Source organism: Crocodylus porosus, unplaced genomic scaffold, assembly GCF_001723895.1.
Source record: "Crocodylus porosus isolate Cpor-Errol unplaced genomic scaffold, CroPor_comp1, whole genome shotgun sequence".
NCBI classification, from domain to species: Eukaryota; Metazoa; Chordata; order Crocodylia; family Crocodylidae; genus Crocodylus; species Crocodylus porosus.
The window spans coordinates 1,097,567-1,119,786 of record NW_017728944.1 but is presented as its reverse complement, the minus strand read 5'-3'; the positions used below and the strand labels follow the sequence as shown (position 1 = coordinate 1,119,786).

Here is a 22,220-nt window from a genome sequence, read left to right as displayed (position 1 = left end):
CTGCGAGCAAAATCTCTTGTTGAGAATAAAATGGATATAGCTTAATTCGGAAGTATCTTTTTTTTTTTTTAAACCAATAAGCATTCATTAAAGAGACCCTCCAGAGCTGGGATTCAGAGTGCAAGGATTGAAATGTGACCCGTGGGGGCAGGAGGGTTTGTGGGGTTATAATGGATTCGAGTGATGTTTGTTAAGTACAGCCCAAGGTCCAAATGCAGTCCAAGGGCTGTGAAGTGAATCCTATGGGTCATATACTCCAGACTGATGAAAAGTGGTTCCAGGGTTAAATTTGATTCCCAATGCCACCGAAAGGTCAAGCATGATCTACAGCATCCTGTATTGCAGCCCAAAGGGCAAGGAGAACCTGTATTGTGATGAGAAGGAATCCCAGCATCTTTTTAACTACAGGCTGGATCAAAGCCAACAAAATTTTGGGTGAAAGCCAAAAAGTCAAGTGTAAAGGGGCTGCAAGAATCGGGCATCTTTAAAGCAAATCAGGTGTAGTCCATGAACTATTAGCATGCTGCCACTCCAGTTTTTGGCACCACAAAGTTTGGTCACTCTTTAGTTAGAGGTGTCTGTGTGTCAGCAGAGAACTGGAGAGATAATACCAATTTAATTTATGTTTATTATGATTCATTTATTTCTTTGTGCAATGCCTAGGGAGGGAAGAAGCTAGAGTCCTGAAATTGCTGTCTGAGGTAACTAAATATATATATATATTTAATGTATACATAGCAAAACAATAATACAAATCTCAGAAAAATACTGGTGCTCAGGACAAACATGCATTCATTGGAGAGTAATTTACTGGGTCTTTAGAGATAGGAGACATAGAATAGAAAGATAGCTGAATATTGATGGCCTCTGGCTTATTAATAAGTCACTGTATAGATAGGATAAGAAACAGAAAAATCATTGGTATTAATCATTATGAATTATAAAGTTAGTTTTTAAATGCCTAACATTTACCTATCTTCCATCCTTGATTAAGCAGCTCTTCAAACAAAAGGGTTCCAGACAGAGGCTTTTGAGGGCTGGACAGTCACTAAGTGAAATCCATTTTATTACGTCCTTAGCTGAACTCCCTCAAAAATGCAAAACATATCAAGTACATGAATAAGTGAAGCTTTGAATAGTCTTTAAAATATGACCCATAACAAAAGATAAACATAATTTATGTTTGAACAACTGGCCTAATTCTGCTCCCAATTAAAACAATGGGAGTTTTACCATTGAGTTCAATGGAAGCACAGATGGCTCCATTCTGATCACCCACCATGTTTAAGTGACTGCTCCTATATGTAATATTGTCCAAAACGCTCTGTGTTCCTTTGTTGGCTTCAATAAATCTAGTGCTGAATGCTTCTTTTTTAAAAAGATGAGGCATTCTCATATTGCAACTTTATTTCTAAAGTATGAATTAACAAAATGTATAGGATTTAGCCAGCCTTGAATTAAGTGGTAAAGATAGCTGTGTTTTCTTTTTATTATAGACATCAGTTAAAGGTTTTTTATTTTATTATAACGTAAGGATTTTCACATCTTGAACCTGTAGCTATATGCATAAAACCGCTGCCAACTTAAAACTGTGCATTTATTTGTTTTCTGAAGGTGGTATTTCCTGCAGCAATACTATTAATTTTTGTTTTTTCAGTTGTTGTTAAATGTGTTGATTCTTTTGTATCTTAAGTGGCTTAAAATAAAACGATGCAATGTAATATAAAAGTACCTGAATTTGCTCACAGGCCTCCTGAAAATTTAGGCTATGAGATTTTATTTTGGTTTTTTTCTGCCAGCCTGAAATCTCATAATTTGAATATGCTTGCAATAACGTGTAATTCCCTTAAATGAACAACAGGCAAATTTATTTAAATATTATCCCAGCACAGAGCAGAAAATACAGTTCATTCAAACTTGTTTGTAATTGTCAGTATTTTTTTTAACTTGCTCCAGTATAGTACTTCCACTAGAGATGTGGTGATTTGCTACATTACGAAAATGGCTCAGTGATACTCTTGAAGCGTACAAGCCATTGTTCTCTATGTTCAACAGGAAAGTTTTCAAAATTTGTTTTATGCAATTTCCATAATTTTGTAATCTTTCAAATAATAAGACCTATTTTCTCTGAGTGTCATTCCTACTGATGGTAATTAAGATGCTTCATTAATGGAAGAACAGAATCAATTGTGTAGCTACCAGTGTTCTCAACCCTTCTAATTTTATTGCAAGTCTCACTATATTTGGCAATATTCCTAAAGGCACCTTGAGCCAAGTCCCTGCATGAGAATCTCAACTTTTGCTTAGAAGAAGAAGTTGATAGCCATCATGGTTACTTGGAAACATAAGCTGAATGTATTTTAAAGTCTAAGAAAACAATGGCAAACAAAAAGTATTAATTTAAAAAAAAATGTTTTGTCCTTTTTAAGTTAATCTCATGCTATTTTGGGGCCTGACTCATGGTTTTTGAATGCTTGGGTTTGGTAACACTGTGCCACACATTTGCACATGCTGTCCTTATAGCAAATTAAGTTATATGTAAATTGAAATACAGCAGGGAAAAATATTTCTTGATACTCATTTACATTAAATTTTAATCTTTATTTAAAGAGAGGCAAAAAAGACATATATAGTTTTTTGAATGGTATCCTTATCAGTTTTTAGTGTTCTATTATTTGATTAAGGTTACAGGGTCTAAGAAGAGTATTGACTGTGTCAGCCAAACAGCATCATACTTTTCTCTCCCTGTCACCCTTTTTAATTTCCTCTGGATACAAGCAGGGATAGATGGTTTCATAAGTAACATGTCGCCTATGTATTATGGGCTAAGGACCATGGAACCAAGTTACATAAGCCCCCTCAGTGTACTTTATAACAGATAGTATACTTCTTTCTCTACACCTTTTATTTTAACTTTTAACTATCTAACATCCTGATACTGCCATACTAACACTGGGTATCTTTCCTATCCAGACATGGAATTAGAAAGTAACAATAATTTTCCATTCATCTGCCACACATACACATTCTTCTTGTATAGAAAAGAGAGCAGTTTTACTCACTGTGTTGGGGAGGGAATATAAAACAAGAAGCATGAATATGGCTTTAGGATGGTATTTGCTAAATTGCATGTCATAACATTACATTTAAAGTAAAATTTATCCTACCCAAGTGGTAAGACTTTCATACTCCATTACTGCATCACTCATGAATTATTTCATTTTATCCCCCTCATGGGTTTAATTTCCTTCCCTATATGCCTTCTGTGTTTTCTCTACAGGATCAATTTATGAGACTAACTGAAGAATGACATCCACTGTAAGTACCAGCTATACCTTGATTCCCAACCAGAAATATAGACGTAGTAACCGTCAGTCCAGACGGTTTTGCAAGATCCTGGACATTGATTCCCAATCCCTGTCAACACTGGGAGATTTTAAAGCACTGCCAATAGAGATCTTTCAAATGGTCTTGGAACATCTCTCAGGTGAGAATCAGAAAGAAATTACATTACTGTCATTAGCTAATAATAATCAAATGCAAAAATCTTTTTTTTTTAAATAAAAGTCATTTTGATTAATTTAGGCCCTATTGAAAATGCTTTGCCTTACTGCAAATTGAAGAGATTTTTATTGAACTTGTCTAAACTTTCAGTTTGTACTTAGGAGTTCTTTGAAGCACGTGTCTGACCACCATATATAAAGGTTACTTAATAGATGCATATGCATTGTTAATGAGCCTAATCATCTGTCAAAGGATTATATTTGTCTCTTTCGTGTTACTGATGTCTCTTGGCCTGCTTAAGTAGGGACATATAGTAAAGTTCTTGATTACTGACTAGCATTATTTTTGCAGTAAAGGTTTACAGATATACTGGGTTTTGCTTTTTCAGTGAAAGATATCAGCATGCTAAGCATGGTGTCGAAAACCATCAGCAACTGCCTTATTAATTACATCTCAACCCCATCAGGAAACAGAAGGCTTTTACAGCAAGACTTTCATAACCTTGAGCTATCTGGCAAGAGACAAGGATCCTGTATTTTTGAGCACTACAGATCTCTAGGTGACCTTTATAATGGGAACGGTAACAATTAGAAGAAAACAAAAATTGATTAAAGAGCTTCTTCAGTAATGTTTAGTGATTGATAATGGTGTACATATTTTACTATTTAATATTTTCTAAAGTATTTATGCAGCCTTCTTTAGGGGTAAAATTAATTCTTGTGTAGAGGGCCAGCAACACGGTCTATTAACTTAAATCTTGTTACTTCCCATGCTCTCAAGTAAATATAAGCTGAAATAATTATTTCAGCACACACAAATAACTTTGTAGTAGCAATAATACTAGCAAAAGAGATACTTTGTATACATTGTTTCCTCCAAATTTAATCTAAAGAACTATAAAAGGGGAAATAGGGGTTGGAGCAAAGTAAGTGTATTGCTCAGGGGATTAATAATGAGATAGAGTATTTTCACCAATTTATCCATGCTCAAATCCAGCCTAACTCCTGAGTGATCAAGCAACAGTATTATCAGAAGCCTGTTGGATAGTCTATGTGAAGCAAATTGGTGGTCTCATTTAATTTCCTAGAAGAAAAATATGCTTGTGACAAAAATGACCATCATGGTTGCCACTGATAAGCATTCTCCTTGTCAATCTTATATTGGAATTCGAGGGCTGAAATAGGCACAAAATGTAAATTTTCATTTCACCTTTAGGCCAGAGCTAAGGGGCTGCTTGCAGAAGTTTGCACTATAGCTGTTTTGCTGTATTTGTTGTGTGCTAATTAAGATGTTTAACTGTAGGAGGATGGTATTTATTCTTGCTCTCACCTGCTCAACTTATTCTGGCATGGTAGAAAATAAATATTTAAAATAATGTTTCAAATGTCATTTGTATATAAAAATTGTGGTGCATTTTTAGCATATATGTTGATTGCCAAAAAAAATGCAGTTACAGGATGTAGGCCAGAGGTAGGCAGCGCCTGGCACACATGCCAGAGCATGGCACACAAAGGCATTTTGCTTGGCACACGTGCCTTGGGGAAGGGACTGGGGCTGCACTGCCATGCTACAAAAAGGAGTGGGTCCCTTGTGGCTCTTCTACCATCCATCCCTGGCATACCAACATCTGACAAGTCAAGGTCGGGTGTTTTTGGCACTCTGCCCAAAAACATTGCCAACCCCTCATGTATTTAAATTTGACAGAGTCTAGTGGAGGGTAATAAAAATGGTTAGGGGGCTGGGTCATATGACTGATGAAGGGAGACTGAGGAAACAGTGCTCGTTTAGTTTGGAGAAGAGAAGGCTGAGGGGGGATTTAATAGCAACCTTTAACTACCTGAAGGGTGGTCACAAAAAGGATGCAGCTGGACTGTTGTCAGTGGTGGCACATGACAGAATAAGGAGCAATGGTCTCAAGCTGCAGCAAGGGAAGTTTAGGTTTAAGCAGGTGGCTGGACTAGAGGCCCTCCTGAGGTCCCTTCCAACCCTCATTTCTATGATTTTGTGATTTACTTAGTCATGTACCCTTTCAGTCAAAAGCAATACAGCAACCATTTCCTTCATTTTATCTACTGTATGGCTTCCACTGGAAGAGAAACAAATGTAAAGAAATCCTAGTTTGAACCATATTGATATAAATCTCCTAAACTGATAAAATCCAATAATCAAACTGACACGATTTTGTTTTTACTTTTGGAATCAAAGTTACTCAGGATCTAACCTTAAGATGTTTTAAACAACAACATATTCCCAAGTTAAAAAACAGTGTCAAAGCTAAGCCAACTATGAGTTACCTTAAATTGCACATAGATTGCTTGCAGGATTTTGTAAATAACCTCAGTGTATATTTATTTTATTTTTAAAATCCCCAGGTTGACAGCTGTATTCATATTTGCAGATAGGTCATTTTTAAAGATTGATCTTCTTTTCAGGAATCTGATCCCAGTCCTATTGAAGTCAATGGAAAGTTGACTTGGCTGTTTTTTAAACAAGTCCCAGAATGATAAAGTAAATGGTATCTGCTATATTAGAATTCTAGCAACATATTTGCAGATTAGGAAAATAGTCTATTTAAAACTACAGGAAGTATATGACACATTTTCTGACATTTAAAAAATAACATGTTTCCTAGGAGACTGAAAATTTAGGGAGCATTTGAATGCTATCCTTCAGATTTCTTGGATTATTAATAAACAATTTATATATATTTTGTTCTACCATAATTTTTTGAAGGGAAAGATGTTCAACTGACTTGCTGTCCATTGATTTAGGAAAAAACAACCTGTTGCCTAGCAAACAGCTGTTGTGTATCATGACAAACTCCAGATCCTGGTATCCTAAACATGTACATTTTGAATCTTATGTGGAAAAACACTCCTTGCTCCTAGATACGTTTTACATTAAAACAATTCAGAATATTTCCCTATTTGACCATATGATTGACTTAAATATTTTGGAAGTATAGCCTTGTATGATAAAGGGAAACAAGGATTTCCAAGTGTCAGAAAATGTTACTTATTTTACTTCTAATTTGAATATTTTTAATAGCTGTAGTTGTAATACCAATGTAATGATTTTTACTAGGTTTCAGCTGTGGCATGCATGGACTTTAAAACAAGTTAGTAAACAAACTATATTATAAGGACCTTGTATGCTCTCTGATATACTTTTTTTTACATAAAAGACATCTGTACTACAATGGCCTGCACAAACTTTTACAATACACAGGTCATCGTATTGTACCACTTTTTGAAGGTACAGCGCTGTGTTGCTAGCATGGGGACATGTGCAGTGCATGCTTGAGGTGTTTCAGTTATGTACTCCAACTGAATGGCATGTTTGTATGTTTCTGTTCACAGGTTTATTGCTTAAAAGGTGCACACTACTGCTGCCCACAAAAGACAGGCTTAAATATATACACAAGATACTCTCAGAAGTAAGCACATACTTCATTGCTCTATTATAGTTTATATAGAGAGTCTTGTTTAGAATTGTCACCTGAGCATACAGTTTAAAAAAAAATTCTGGTAATAGAGTTTAATTTAATTAATTTGTGACATTTCAATGATGCTCATCACCATAATATCACATAGTATCATTAATGTACTAACCTAGAATCAGTCCATTTTCAGTTAAAAGTCATTTCCAGACATGTACATCAACATTTTCAAATTGGGTGCTTAAAATGATACATATCCATATTTATAAACTGAATATTGAGATATTCAAAGAACACAAGCAAGTTAGTTCCCCATTACCTCTCAAAAGTCAGAACATTAGATGCTTTATTTCCTTACACACTTTTTTTAAGTCTACTTTCAGCGAGTATCATCTTCCATATAACTATGCCTTTTATGTTCATCTGTTCCATTGTTTATTAGATATTTTAGGACTATTACTAAACATAAAATAGGTTTCACAGATGCAAGTAATATTTGCCACATTTTAGTGAAATGAACATAGACTGAAGTTCACTTCCGTGAAGACAGCCCATAGAGGGTGTATATACTGCTTAAATTACACTCAAGAAGCTTTTAAGGGGACAGGTCTTGGGCAAGTTCTTTGCACAGGGATAAATTTTACTAGCAATTGAACATGTTTTGTTATTAAACCATAACAATTTTGGGTCCTGAAGATAGTGTATAAAAATGTAAGTAAAACATAATCTCTCTCTGAAGTCTGTCTGGCCATCTGTGGGAAGTTGGTTGGTCTCAGTTTACTTCCAAGTGGACACCGGATTTGTTAAAAACCACCACCAAATGGGAACTTGATTGAGTAGTTCAGCAGAGATGCAAGATGCTGAACAAATAGAAAATAAATCCCTTTTTAACTCCAGAAATAAATGTTTCCGGGCTCGCCCCGGTGACCCGTGCGCGCCCCTGCCCCACGCCCTGCCGCCTCTGCTGCCTTCCCTCTGCCGGGGCCCCTGCCGCCCCACGCGCCCCGGGCCTCCGCACCGAGGGCGCCGTACGCAGCCGCTCCTCCCTCAGGGCCGTTCTCCCCAGCTCGGCTGCCTTTCCATTAGTGTTGCTGAACACTGCTGCATCTACACAAGATGCTGACTGTGCAGTTAGTACTTGCATAATCAATTACTAAATGACTGCATGGCTTCCTGGTGACACTGACTGCGCAGTAAGTAGCTCATTACTATTGTGGAGTAGCGTCACGTCACGTTTTGTGCTAATCAGTGCTACTGTGCAGTAGTAATGAGCTACTGTGTAGTTAGCATCTCATGTTGTGGCAGCCACTGGCAGGGTGGAAAATTTTTAATACACATAATTTTATTTTGAATTAAACTACATTGGTGAAATGAGCTAACAATGTTCTGTCTTTGCAGGTTTCCTGTTTTAAACTTAATGGTTGTCCAAATCCTTTGCACTGCTTAGGATTACAGTGTTATGGGGTATTTCTACAGGTATAGTACCTTTCAGAAAAAAGGAAGTGGGTGTTATTAACATAAAAACCAAATATGTTCTGTTATAAATATGTCAGTCTTGAAATATTTAGCCTTTCAAGAAGGTTGCAGATAAATACAAACTTCATCCAACTTAGTTATATAGAAAAAAGTTGGGTTGAAGCTGGTTTGCAAGACATTTTAAACCCTAATATTACTTTCAAGCTCCAAGCAAATGCATTTACTCACTCTACAATTGTCTAAATTTTCTTTCTGGTAGTTAAGATGGTTGATTTTATTAGTCTGGGTCTTAGTAGTAGCCTGTCCCAGGATTTTAATTAACAGTTTATTACCTATTAGAAATACATAGGGGCTATTTTACAACATTGCTTCAAACTTAAAATTCACAAGCCACTAAACCAGGATCCTCTGTATTAAGGTGGAAATATTGCATAGCTAGAGGTCTCTAATAAAACAGAAGAATTTGCAATAGCTATTTGATATGCAAATAAATCAATATCAAGTCCACAGGTTCAGCAATCAACAGTGTATTTTCTATGATAACTACTCTGACTAAAAGCAACTTAGTAAAGGCCTAAGAACAGAACTTTTAGCACTGAAGTTGACTAAGGTATTTGGTGTCAAATGCTAGGCTTGTTACTTGTGATTTGCTTCTCTAGGACTAACCAAAGGAGACTGAGTTAGATTCCAATTTCAGTTTCACCCATGGAAATCTAGAGAAAGACCACTGACTTCAAAGCTAGCATCTAGGGCAATGTTTCTCTGGGCCAATGTTTCTAAGTTGCAGTGTTATTAATTTTTATTAACCATTACATTAGTATTCAGAAGGTTATAAAAACAGAGCTGAGGTCTTTATAGCAAGACAAAGGATTCTGTATACATTTATTTTCCCCTTGGACTCAAGCATATTTGAGACAAATGTTTTGTTACATGATACATTTGGGATCTCACTATTGTATAGATAATTTAGATATGGCTGCAGAGATTATTAATGATACTCTTATAGCTTGCAACATGTCTGTTTTGAAAACGGGAATTAAGATAGAAGTAACATATAGTAATTCAGATGTACTAGTCTTTGTTATGCAAGTTCATTCTCTCTAAAGATACAGAAAAATTATATCACATGTAAGACTATTAGAACCTGCATTGAGATTTCAATCTATATAACTCTCTATGCATTTTCCCCTTCATTTGATGTTTTCAGATGCTAACAGCAGGCTGGGATGAGCTAGAGTGCCATCGGGTTTTCAACTTCCTCTGTGAGCTGAGCAATCTACCCCGTAAAATGCAGACAGTTGTCAGCAGCAAGCCAGGTAAATACTTGAAACAAAAGAAAGGCCTGGAAAATAAGAACTGTGACAACAGTCCTTATTTTCCTAGCATGACAGCTGCATCATCCTTTTTCACTGACAGTTCAGGAAATAGATTCAGGTTATTACAAAGGGGAGAGATTACTAAGGAACCAGAATTAAGGATGTTTTTGGTCACATGATCATCACGGTACCTGAGCCTTTGTTGATCCTTATGAACAATGTGCTAGATGTGGTAAAAGGTTAAAAAATGGGTGATATGAAGGTGGTAGCATGCCTACATACAGCTGAATTTATTTATTTCCTTATAAGAACTACATCCCATGTGGTGAAGATAACTGCTTTGAGAGAGATTAGTTTTTATCTTATCTTTGCATTAATTTCAGTTTTGTAAGGTGCATGTGTGTGCATATAAATATGTATATATCTATACATCTCCAGAAGAAAGTGACTGCAAGTAAAAAATATATTCTTGCTTTTATATGTTAGCAAAGTCCATAAGAAAAGGAAAAAAAGTTATGGATATATTACTTTTTCCTTATCTTATGGACTTTACTTATATAGCAATTGGAAAAGGCCAGAAAAGGAAAAAGTTCTGGATATGTATGTTTTTTTCCTTATCTAATGGACTTTGCTAACATAGAAGCAGACACATTTTGGTAACTTGCTTTATGTAAAATTAGAAATCTTAATTATCAAATGTATATATAATTTCCATACACAGTATAACATCACATTCTTCACTTTATTACTCAGTGCCTGTTACCAATGCAAAAATGATGCGGCAAAGTAAAAAGTCAGGGTCACTGTTTTATCTATAACTTAAAACACAGCACTAAAATGACATATGGCCCACAAGAAATCCTCAGCTGCCCCAGTGGAGTACCTAGTATTTCATTTGAAAGGTTCATGTATGTCCCTTTGCATAAATGAGTATAAAAGCTAAGCTTGCAGTCCACTACTACCATGTCCTCTTGTTGCCATCATCTGATGGCAGGCAGAAATAATAAAGTAACTGAGTGTGCCTGAAATAAAGCATGAGGAATAGCAGGGAAATCAAAGTTATCAGGCAGGTAAAACCTGGTTTTGAATCAGTGTAGTACGTCCATTAAAGACATTCTGGAATAATTACAGTGCACATCAGTCAGGCCTTGAAGCTCTTATTTATTCCAGTTTAATGCTAGCATAATAGCACTGACTTCAACAATTTTATGTTAGTTTGTTTCATGTTGATATGCAATGAGACTCATGCCTTGAAATTGCAATGGAAGTTAAATATTTAGGCTCCCTAAACTTCTCACTAGGAAACCCCCTGCTTCTTTAGATGCTTAAATACCTTTAAAAATCTGGCCCTGTGTTCAGATATCCTTAAAACTTTGTTTTACTTATTCTTTAAAATCAAGAATATTACCAAAATCTTGGGTTTATAATGTACAAATTCCCTTGTCTCAGGAAGTGCCCGAAAACTGGAGTTGCGGATACGGCTATATTGTCGCAGTGTCCTGCTGAACCACTGGATTCATCGAAGTGATTCTGCATTTTGGCTGACTCGTATCTTAAAACCATGGCCAATGGTTAATCAAGCTCGGTTGCTATACATCATTTTTGGGCCAGTCTCTTCTCTAGATGGTGAGCAGTTTTCTCAGAAATAAAGAAGACAAAAGAAAAAGGAGATTGATATTTTGATCTACGTAGCATACCTGAGCCTCGGGGGCAGTCATTACACTGCCTGGCAGCCTCACAATTCCTGCCCTGCTCTGACACTCTGGGTACCCTTCCTTTTTTACCCTCTCACCTGCCACTCCTTACTGTTATTATTTTATCTTGAGAAAGGGAGGCTGCCCAGGGTCCCAAAGCGAGCCTTTGTCTATTAGTCGTCAGGGGTTCCCCACACATCTTGCTGATACCCATCCTGCCCTCAAATGCTAGGTGGGCCCTCCTGACCTATCCATGCCCCCAGGTCACCTGTTGCTTTAAGAGCTATTCATGGCCTCTGACCTCCCCTACAGCCATGCCCATGCCTTGCAGATGTTATGGGTTATCATTTAGGTGAGGCAATTTGCCCCTACAGCAGCATGAAAGTACCTAGAGCCTCCACTCCCTTGTTGGGGCTTTGGCCTTCCCAGCTTCTGTCTCTACTCTCGCTAGTCCCTTAACCTAGGCTCACTGCATTAGACCTGGCTTCTGAGTCCCAGTCCTAATCTCGCCCTCTTGGGCTCTGGTTTTGCCTCTTTTGGGCTTCAGACTCCTGGTCCTGGTTCTAGCCCTTCTTGGACTATGGCCTTCTCTGGTCTAGACTTTAACTCTTCCCAGTTGCCACTTGTCAGCACCTTGAGCCCAGGCTCCAAACAGCCACTTGGGCACCACTGTGACCTTCTTCTACCCTGTTAGTCACAGTCTAGTCCACCAGTGTAAACTAACAAAAATGTAAGCCCACTGGCTGTAACGCAAACTATCCCCACACTGGGCCTGCACATAAATCCCATCTTACTGGCTGTACAACTAAACGTCCCCTCATCCTGGATCATATACCTCTGCAAGACATGAATGACTAACTTGCAATCCTCCAGGACAGCTTAGGTTTCAGCCAGGCACTCCTCTGCAGCCTTCTGTTTCAGGAACACTTCTCTCTGCCACTTACAAGGCCAGACGGCCTGCCTCAGCTCAGGCCCTGAGTTTATGCACCTCCCAAGCCCTGCCCCTTCCCATTAGGTGGCTTCCCAGCTACCCACAGGGGTTTCTAATTAGAACCTGATGGCTAACCTGCACAGTAGCTTGTGACTGCTGCTCTGCCTACTTTAGAAGTTCCCTAGAGCAGAGGTCTGCCCTATTGTGTTATTACAATATAGCACTGCGATAGGGATGAATAGCTTCTGCCCCCTCACTGCCTATTTCCCTGCAGCCAGCTCATCATGGGCAGTGTTTCCCCCTGACCTGGGGTATTCTCTCTGCTACTGCTTTCCTCTTAAAGTAACGGGACCTTCTGGCTCCCATCTGCCAGACAATTGCTGGAAATAAATGGACTTTCAAAGAACCAGTGAGTGTGTGGGGCAGATGTACCTTCAGCCGAGAGATTGACCTATGTATTTGAGTCTGAGGCACTAATGCAGCCCATGAGTCAGGGCACAGCAACAACCTCTTTAGCCTTTGTTTGTTCCAAGCAGGAATGCAAGTTGTGAACCCACTGGTGACTCCTCTTCTATCACCATGCCCAGTCACGACAGCTCTTTCCTCTTTCTATAAAGGGTGGTGCTATGGGACTTTTCAGCAGCAATGAAATGTGAAGTTTGCTGTGTAGCTTTTCTGCCTACCAACTCCCAGTAGTGCAGAAATGCAGTGGTGTCCTCTGTTTGGAGCTTTGCCGGGGGGAAAGAAGGATCTCACCCCCAGAGAAGCAGCACCTGGGTTTCTTGAATTTAACTTTGGAATGCAGCATCTACCTCTGTGCAGATTTATTATTCCTAGAAAACTGATTATTGTTTCAAGATTTTTCCTGACTCGGAGCACATCTACACAAGATGTTTACTGTGTATTGGGCTAATAACACTGTGCAGTACAGCATCACAATACAAACTATGCTAATAGTCTACTACACAGTGTTAGTCTAATGCACAGTAAGCATCACTATTTAACTGCATTGGTGCTAGTGTGCAGTAACTTTAGTTACTGTGCATTTAGTTAAGTACTTTGTTAAGGAAATAGTAAACTAAATGTGCAGTATCTAAGGCACATTAATGAACATGTAGACACACCCAGTTTATGTTAATTTGTGAATAAATTTTAAGTTTCCAAGTACCTCTTGTTTAGATTTACTATTGTACAGATTTACACTGGTCTTGATTCTCCTAATTTACAGTAGTGTGAGAGAAGAATTGAGCACTTAATGTTAGTTATGCTACATAAACCAAGAATTTCCAGGAATTTTGTTGTTTTGTTCTGGGTTTTTAGCTGTGTTAGTGTAAGCTCTTTAGAACAGCAGTTTTGCCTGTTTTCATTTGTTTGAATGGTGCTGTGCACTCCTATGATGTATAAGTTGCATTTTTTGCCAAGCTCTGAATACATGCAAATCCAACTGAAATCAATAGGAACTTAAGTATCTCTGAACCCTAGGTCCTATAGAAGTAGCAAAGAATGATATTGAGTAAAAAATGAGCCCTTCACCTGTTTAACCCAAGCTTCTTCAAAACAATTGTTAAAATTACATATACAAGTGAAGAAATTGTAGAGGCTATATTTTCCTTTCCTTTTTCTCCAACTGTGTGGTGTCAAGGTAATCTTAGCATTGAATCAGAAGCATGTGTGCCTTTCTGCTGACAAATTCATTTTTTTCAAGTAAACATTAACACTGTGTTTCCTGAAAGATTTGTGCTAGTCTCTAATGATTTCTCTGCAACCACCAATGTTGTTTACTAGTAGGGAGTTATGAACTGCCCAAATCACCTTTTTATCCCCCCAAACCATGCTTTGCTTCCAGGCTATACAAGCTTCCTTGTTTAGTGCGCTGCTTTGCCACTTAGTGGTGATTGTGATTAATGTTACCCAGGACATGTGGTCTGGCAGAAAATGATAGAAGGACCTACAGACGAAACCAGTTTAAAGGGTCTTGCTGATGCCATTAAACTCCTGTATGACACAGAAGCTAAAGAGTGGACTGCAGATGATGTTATCAGTCTTGTGGATGAATTGTCAGGTATGTTTTTGTTTTTATCATAGAATTGGGATAGTATGACCATACCTGGCCAGAGTAGAGATAAATGGGTTTCAGATAGAGCAAGACTGGGGCTCTCTGAGCACTTCATGATAGCTGTACTAGAAAAGTTAGTGTCCCAGATGGAAGGAACCAGCCATGCATATGAATGATGAGCTGTTTATCCCAAGAGTGAAATGCTTTAAGTAATAATAGATTAATCATTTTAGAAATTAATATTGTTATATGAAAGAGATGCTTGTTCAATTGTTTAATTTTCTCAATCATCAACTTCAGTGGTTCTCAACCTTTTTTGTACCAGGACCCACTTGTAAACATCAATGGCCAGTCCCGACTCAGTGCCCCTCACTCCGGGCCTACTGCCCCCTGCCCTCAGTCCCTCACAGTGTGGGACAGGGGGTAGGTGTGTGGGGCAGGAGGGTGGGGTGTGGGACATGGGGCCCCTGGCAGGCTGAACCTCTGCCAGCCTGCAAGAGAAAAGCCATGGTTTCCCACGTTTTTCTCCTTTAAAGGAGAATCCATTTTTAAAGCTTGTTCTCAACCCTTTCAAATATTCTTGTGACCCGACCCATGGCTTGAGAAACACTGTTCTACTCAAGTTCCGTTTGCTACCTGGATATTCCATCCTCAGGGTTGAAAACCTAGAAGTGAAGTTAGCTTCCCTTATTTCTAGCCATTTTGTGTATTTCCATTATTCAGACTAATTCAAACATAAAAATAAGTAGGAAGCATACATGATAAAGATTTTCCAACAACTTCATTTTTAATAAGCTAAAAAGGCTTTATTAGAAATGTAGATAAGAGCATTTTTTTAATTTGATCTTTTAAAACAGTTCTCTTGTTTCTTCAAACAGACTAGAGTTGCTGTTATGAACGGATCTGGAATCTATACCAAAGAATCTGTGAACTCTCCTAAACTAAATGGACAATATAAACTTTTAAGTTTTGAGCAATTGTATTGTGGATTTTATTATTATTAGCCTTAATACAATCCCTTTTGGCTCTATAGTAGCTCTGTATCTCCAGTTGAATTGGAATAGGCTGTCCCCTCGTAAATGTTAGGTACTGAATGCAATGCTTCATAACTTTAAATGTTTCCTGAATTGTTTTCCCGTAAATCCTTCTTTTAGTGTAATTTTAAGCATTCACCGAGTCTCTTGAATCAAAGGTCATGCAAATTCTTTGTATTTTGTTACAAGTGGTTCCCCGGGAATGGCTTATGGAAAATAATGCTCGTCTCCTTATCCTGAGTGGGAACAACATCTGTTTCACCTTCATGGCCAGTAAAGCTGTGAATGGGCGGGCTGTTGAGCTGGCCAGGCTAATGGTCTTTCTAGCTTTGGTGAGTACTACATCTGCAGTTCTGCTTTCTCAGACGTCAGGGTTTCTTTTTCTACTGACATTGGTGTAACTTTATCAAGAAGCCTGTCTCTCAGTTGCCTTAAGGTTCCTGCTTTCCTGCTGGAAAGTAACTGTTGGTTCATTCAGCATAAGGTGAAATTAAAATTCTTCCCCCAGAATAGCCTGGGTAGAATAGATGTATATCATCCCCTTCACGTGTCCTTTTACAATGGGAATTCTAGAATAGGAATGAGCCTGATCATTTTAGCCTGATTATTTTTTATAACCTTACTGTCACTGAGGCTACATATTTCTTATATGTGCCAGGTCTGTGAGAAGGACCTGTACTGTATGGACTGGACAGTAAAAATGATGCAGAAAGTCTGCAAGGTTTTCAGCACTCCAGGAGAGAAGAATAACTTCCTGCAGAGTGTTGAGAATGCGTTTGCTCACCTGATCATGGATATGCTACAGTCTGTAATGTCTGGTAAGTTCCAGTGCCTGTCGACAAACTGCTATCCCCTTAAACAGGACCCAGCCAAGATTCCAGCACAGGAGGAGATGGGGAACTACTGTCCTCACAGGTCCAGCCTGGACACCTTCCTCATTGCCCAGGGCTATATATGGAGTGGTTGGGGGCCTGTGACAGGTGTGCCTCTTCAGGGTCTGTCCACTAGTGACCCCGCCCACCCGTTATGGGCCAATTTCCTGCCATGCCTTGTTGTTAATTGCTTAATTAGAGGAAGTTAATTAAGCTGGAGGCTGCCCATTTCCTGCCTCGATGTCAGGGGGCACTATCTGTGGCTCCTTTCCTCTCCTTATACCACAGCCCCAGCCTCGCAGATGGTACTCACATCGGTTAGTCTGGGCTTTGCTATATTCTGGCCCCCTTGTCTTCCCTGGGCTCTCCGTGGCCCTGCTCCACTGGGCGCCTCACTGGGCATTTGTCAATGCTGCCCACCCACTCTGGGGTTCCTCACTGCCCTCTCTCCAGACCTTCTCACTGTCAGTGCTGCCCTCTCTCTAGGGCTTCTCATTGCCCCCTTAGCTCTGGGGCTTCTCTTGCTCAGATGGGCTCAGGTGACCATAGCCATGCCTGGCCCTAACTCTCTTCCTCGGGGTCTTGAACCCCTGCCTGGCTCAGGCGGACTTGGCCTTACCTGGCCTCCGATGCTACACCCCTTCTCTGGGGCTGGGGTCTGTACACCCCAAAGTGCTGTGCCCTCACAGGTGTTGGGGCCAGTGCCCCTCAAATTGCTGCACCCTCTCAGGTGCCGGGGTCAGCACACCCAAAAATGCTGCACCCTCACAGGTGTCAGGGTCCCCACACTACCAGGGGTCCCCTATGAGGCCTCCACCAGCCCCTAATAGCTTCACCTAAACCACCAGTCTAAACAGCGAATGCAAAAACATAAGTCCCTGGGCTGCAACATAAAATCTAAGCTGTATGACTAAACAACATTCAATCCCTACCAGGGAATTCTCCACCCCATAACAGCTTTCAGGAGCTGCTCGTGCAGTGAGGCTTCTCCCCTCTGTTTGCTCTGGCAGAGCTCCTTCTCCCTTGGCTGCCAGCAGGGAACTGCCTGCCCGGCCTCAGCCTGGGGTTATATGGGAGCCAGGCCCTGCCCCTTCTGGTCAGCTGACTCCCACCAGTTACCCTGGCAACCAGCAGCTGGATTCCTTACTTATTGCTTAGGCAAGGACAAGACTGTTGTGGGAAGTGGCGAGGTATTGCGCTTCATGTCCTGTGTGCCAAAAAATGAATCCAAGACAACCCCCAAAGGCTCCTTTAGTTCTGATGCCTTTGGTGGAGGTTCCCTTTGAGCGGGTGGCGCTGGACATTGTGGGGCCACTTCCCCAAAGTACCACCAGAAACCAGAATATATTAGTTTGACTGGATTATGCCATGAGGTACCCAGAGACTATGCCAATGCAGACCGTGTCCTCCCCAAAGGTGGCAAACGAGCTGGTGAAGATATTCTCCCATGTAGGACTCCCTAAAGAACTGCTGATGGATCAGGGAACAAATTTTACATCACGAGTGTTTGAGGGAGTGAGTAAAGATTTAGGAATTAAACACCTGAGGACAGTAGTGTATCATCCCCAAACAGATGGGCTCGTAGAACGTTTCAATCAAACACTGAAACAGATGTTAAAGACGTGTGTGGTCGAGAGTCCTCAGGAGTGGGATAAAATGATACCACCATGGTTGTTTGCAGTAAGGGAGGCACCTCAAGCCTCAACTGGGCTTTCACCCTTTGAATTATTATACAGTCGCCAACCAAGGGGGAACCTGTATCTGATTAAAGAGAGCTGGGAAGAACAGCAGAGTAAAGACCAGAACTTGATCCAATATGTAATACACCTGTGGGAATGTCTTGAAGCAGCTCGGAGCGCAGTCTTAGGAAGCCTCAGGGAGGCGCAACAATGTCAAGTGAGATATTACAACTGAGGCACCTGGGCAAGGACATTTGACATGGGAGATTGTGTTTTGATTCTATTGCTGGACCAGGAGAGTAAGTTGCTTGCTTGGTGGCAGGGACCCTATGAAGTTATACGCCAAGTGGGACCCAGAGACTACGAGGTGTACCAGACAGATAAACAGAAAAAGCAGGTATACCATGTTAATATGCTAAAGAAGTGGGAGGACTTGGAATGCATGTACCTAGCCCTCCATCCCAAGGGATTAGATTTGGGACCCTTGTTGACCAAGGAGAGTGGACTGGGGGACTTAGAACTGGCCCTACGGCTATCAAAAGCACAGAGAAGACAGGCCACCGAGCTAATCAGGGAGTATGGAGATGTATTCCAGGAAACGCTTGGGGAAGCTCGGGGTGTGGTACATCGGATAAGAACTCCTCCGGGCCAGGTGATCCATGAGCACTGGTGACAGATTCCCCAGAGACTGCAAAGCCAGATAAAGACAGAGATAGCAATGATGCTGGAGAAGGGCATCATATGCGAATCCCACAGCGACTGGCAGAGCCCCATCGTAGCAGTACCTAAGTCCAATGGGAAAATTCATCTCTGTATTGATTTCCAGAAGGTAAATGCGGTAGCTAGGTTTGATGCCTACCTGATGCCGAGAATAGATGAGCTGACAGAAAACATTGGGCAAACTCACTTTATCTCCACCTTAGACCTGACAAAAGGTTACTGGCAGATCCCAGTGGCACCTGAAGATCAAGAAAAGACAGCATTTGCCACCCCTTGGGGTCTTTTCCAATTCCGGCACATGCCGTTCGGATTACATGGAGCCGCAGCTACATTTCAACGTCTAATGGACAGAGTTTTGGCTCCCTGTGGGGGTTATGCCGTGGCTTACATTGACAATATTATAATCTACACCGCAAGCTGGGAGGAACATCTCACCGCACTGAGAGCGGTAGTGCAAGACTTGAGAAGGGCTGGGTTGACAGCCAATCCGAAGAAATGCACGATAGGGAAAAAGGAAACACAATATCTGGGGTTCCTAGTAGGAAGCAGAAGGGTGAGACTATTGTTAAGCAAGGTGGAGGCCTTGCAGAAGTATCAAGCTCCTCGTACTAAACGACAAGTAAGGGCCTTTTTGGGGTTAGCCAATTATTATAGGAGGTTTGTACCTCACTTTGTGGAGGTGGTAGTGCATTTGACAGAGATGATAAAGGTGGAGGCTCCTACCAAGGTGAGATGGACACTGACTGCGGAAGAGGCTTTTTGAGCAGTGAAGGATGCACTATGTTTACAACCCCTACTATATACACCAGACTTTAATAAACTGTTCCAGGTGCAGACTGATGCATCCAAAGTAGCTATTCGAGCGGTGTTGGTGCAGAGAGAGGGAGGAGAAGAATAGCCCATAGCCTACATAAGTAGGAAATTACATTCACCAGGAAGAAATTACGCCACAATAGAGAAGGAGTGTTTGGCGATTAAATGGGCTGTTGAAACACTCTAGTACTATCTACTAGGATGTCGGTTCATGCTGATCACGCGCCCCTATGCTGGCTACAAAATATGAAGACAAACAATGCTAGGCTGATGAGGTGGGCCCTTAGTCTGCAGTCATATTGTTTTGAGATAAAACTTCGCCCTGGGACCCTGAATACAAATGCCTACTTCTTCTCAAGATAATATGAGGAAGAAGAGGGGCCTGGAGAAATGGAAGGACCTCAGACAAGAGAGAAGAAAAGGGGATGTGTAGCAGGAAACTCTAACCCTGTTACTAGGAGGCAGGATGACCCCTCTAAGTACAGACCCTTCCAGTCAGGGCCAGCCCATCAGAGGACGGGAGGAGGAAGGTCAAGGTCTCATAAAGGGAAGGAAGAAAAAAGGAGAGGGGCTTCAGAGAGGCAGACTCCCATGGCTATGATATAGCGTTGGCCATCTCGGCCGAAGGATGCATCGAGCCCAGGGCCCTACAGGCCTAAGTGCACCCTACCAAGGCTGGCTAATGTGGGGGGACTACCTGTGGTGGGTAACTCCCAACAAAACCCACATGGTGTGCCCTTGGGGAAAAGGCAAGTAGGAGGCGCCCGAACACCTCTGCCTCCTGTATCTGGGTTGTTGAGTGCCTGAAGAAAGGCCAAGAGAGGAGCCCAGATGGATGCAACACCCCGCAAGAATGAAGATCAGCCTTGGTGAGTGCATCTTGAGTAGGGGAGGTGTGTAGCAGGGCACTAAGATGCCTGCTACCTGTGGAGCAATAAGTAAGGAATCCAGCTGCGGGTTGCCAGGGTAACCGGTGGGAGTCAGCTGACTGGAAGGGGCAGGGCCTGGCTCCCATATAAACCCAGGCTGAGACCAGGCAGGCAGTTCCCCACTACAGGGCTTTACAAAAGATGAGATATGACTTTTATATTTACAGTCTGCTGTTGGTTGATTTATGTTATGTGGTTTGGGTTGTTTTAATTTGGTTTTGTTATCATAAGGAGTGTATATTTTAAGATTATGCTAAAACACTTACTGGCACAGTTTTAAAAGAGGCACTTTTTGTAGGAATAAAATATACAAGCCGTCAGTGGGAATGTGTTCAGTCACAGATGCTCAACTGTGTAAATAGATTCAGGATAGAGGTAACCTGTAGGCAATCTAAGAGACCTCTAATGCTTCAGATACTGACATTTACTTAATGTTTCTAAACATATTGATGGCATCAGTGTACCTCACTTTTTTGCTCCCTTTTTACCAAAAGTGTCCAAACTTTGCTTAAAGGATATTGGCTTGTCCAGAGATTATGAACTGTACTTATATGGAGAGTTCTCTTTTGATTCCAGCAGAAGGTTGTTTGGCTTAAGCTGGAGCCTTGCATGCTGGGGCCTGGACCTTTTCTGGGCTGCTTCTCCATCCAATATCAAAGCACTTGCAGGCTGAATTGTTTAAGCTGCATTTATTCCTTGGTCCACATATTTGTCAGCTTTCATATAAGCCCAAGACAGGTTATAACTGCAAGCAAGAAAGATATACGCGGTTAGGACAATTTCTTTCTTTAAAGTATGATTGTTTTTGTCCATCCTTAGTCAAACTGGCTATGGAATTCTGGAAAGAGAATCTTCTAGGCTATTACAGCTAGCCAAGAGCCATATTTTGTCTAAGTGGGAAATATTTCGCTTCTGCTAAGATGCTGCATGAATTAATTCTGGTATCTTCTGCCTTCAAGCAAGTCTTGTTTTTATTAACTATTTTAAAAATATTTATTTTGTGGCACTTAGGAGATCGTGATGAAGAAGACAGCAGTTTTTTGAATCTGTTTCATCTTGTGAATGCACAAGCTAATTTCCATAAAGAAATCTTGTACCTGACCTTGAGAAGCACCTCCGCCTAGCTAAAACTTTTAGAGAAAGGTGGCCTACTTCCTTCCCCCATTTATTTTCTCACACATGCAAAACAATGCTGATTTACCTTTTAAGTTTGCTCTCCAGGAGGCTGACTGGAGATGCTAGCAGAATACATATCAGAAGAATTATAAAAAAAACTTCTGGAAAGTAGTGGTACCTCAAAGACTCTATAGCATGGCCCTGTACAAATTTGTCTGTGGCTCTGTGTCACAATTGCTGAGGAGCCAATATATGGCATTCCATGATTCAACTGCTGAGTATGGGAATATACACTGCATTCTTTTCCCACTGTGTGTGTGTTTGCATACAAAATAAAAATGACATGGTTTTCATATTTCATGCACATCCACAATTAAAGAATGTTATCTTAGCTCAAAACAGAAAAATATCTTGAACTTTCAGTTTTGTTTTCTTTGTGGGATCCATTAAGACATATAATTAGAGAGGGATGGCCAGGTTTTTCAAAGTTGCCAGAGTATCTGTAACTAATTTTACTTTCTTAGCTTTGGAACACTACAGTAGTTAGATTGCATGGATTGTTCACTAGATTTTAGCTCAGGAAACATCCTTGAATATAGCCCTAACTTTATGGTTAAAGAAGACAAAAATAATTTTTACAC

General features: G+C 40.5%; 1 protein-coding gene across 4 annotated transcripts; it reads left to right on the top strand.

Annotated features, from left to right (window-relative positions):
* The first annotated feature begins 661 nt into the window (after nucleotides 1-661).
* FBXO47 (F-box protein 47) lies at nucleotides 662-22,054 on the top strand. Of its 4 annotated transcripts, XM_019550267.1 has the most exons (11): nucleotides 662-701; nucleotides 3,281-3,487; nucleotides 3,893-4,063; nucleotides 6,864-6,940; nucleotides 8,342-8,419; nucleotides 9,627-9,735; nucleotides 11,185-11,361; nucleotides 14,276-14,422; nucleotides 15,640-15,782; nucleotides 16,109-16,268; nucleotides 21,475-22,054. In XM_019550267.1, exons 2-11 carry the CDS (start codon nucleotides 3,307-3,309, stop codon nucleotides 21,585-21,587), a joined length of 1,356 nt encoding a protein of 451 aa, XP_019405812.1. In that variant the 5' UTR covers nucleotides 662-701; nucleotides 3,281-3,306; the 3' UTR covers nucleotides 21,588-22,054. The 4 variants fall into 4 exon arrangements, with proteins under 4 accessions (XP_019405812.1, XP_019405813.1, XP_019405815.1 ...); XM_019550268.1 differs by lacking the exon at nucleotides 8,342-8,419; XM_019550270.1 differs by lacking the exon at nucleotides 11,185-11,361.
* Nucleotides 22,055-22,220: the final 166 nt, after the last annotated feature.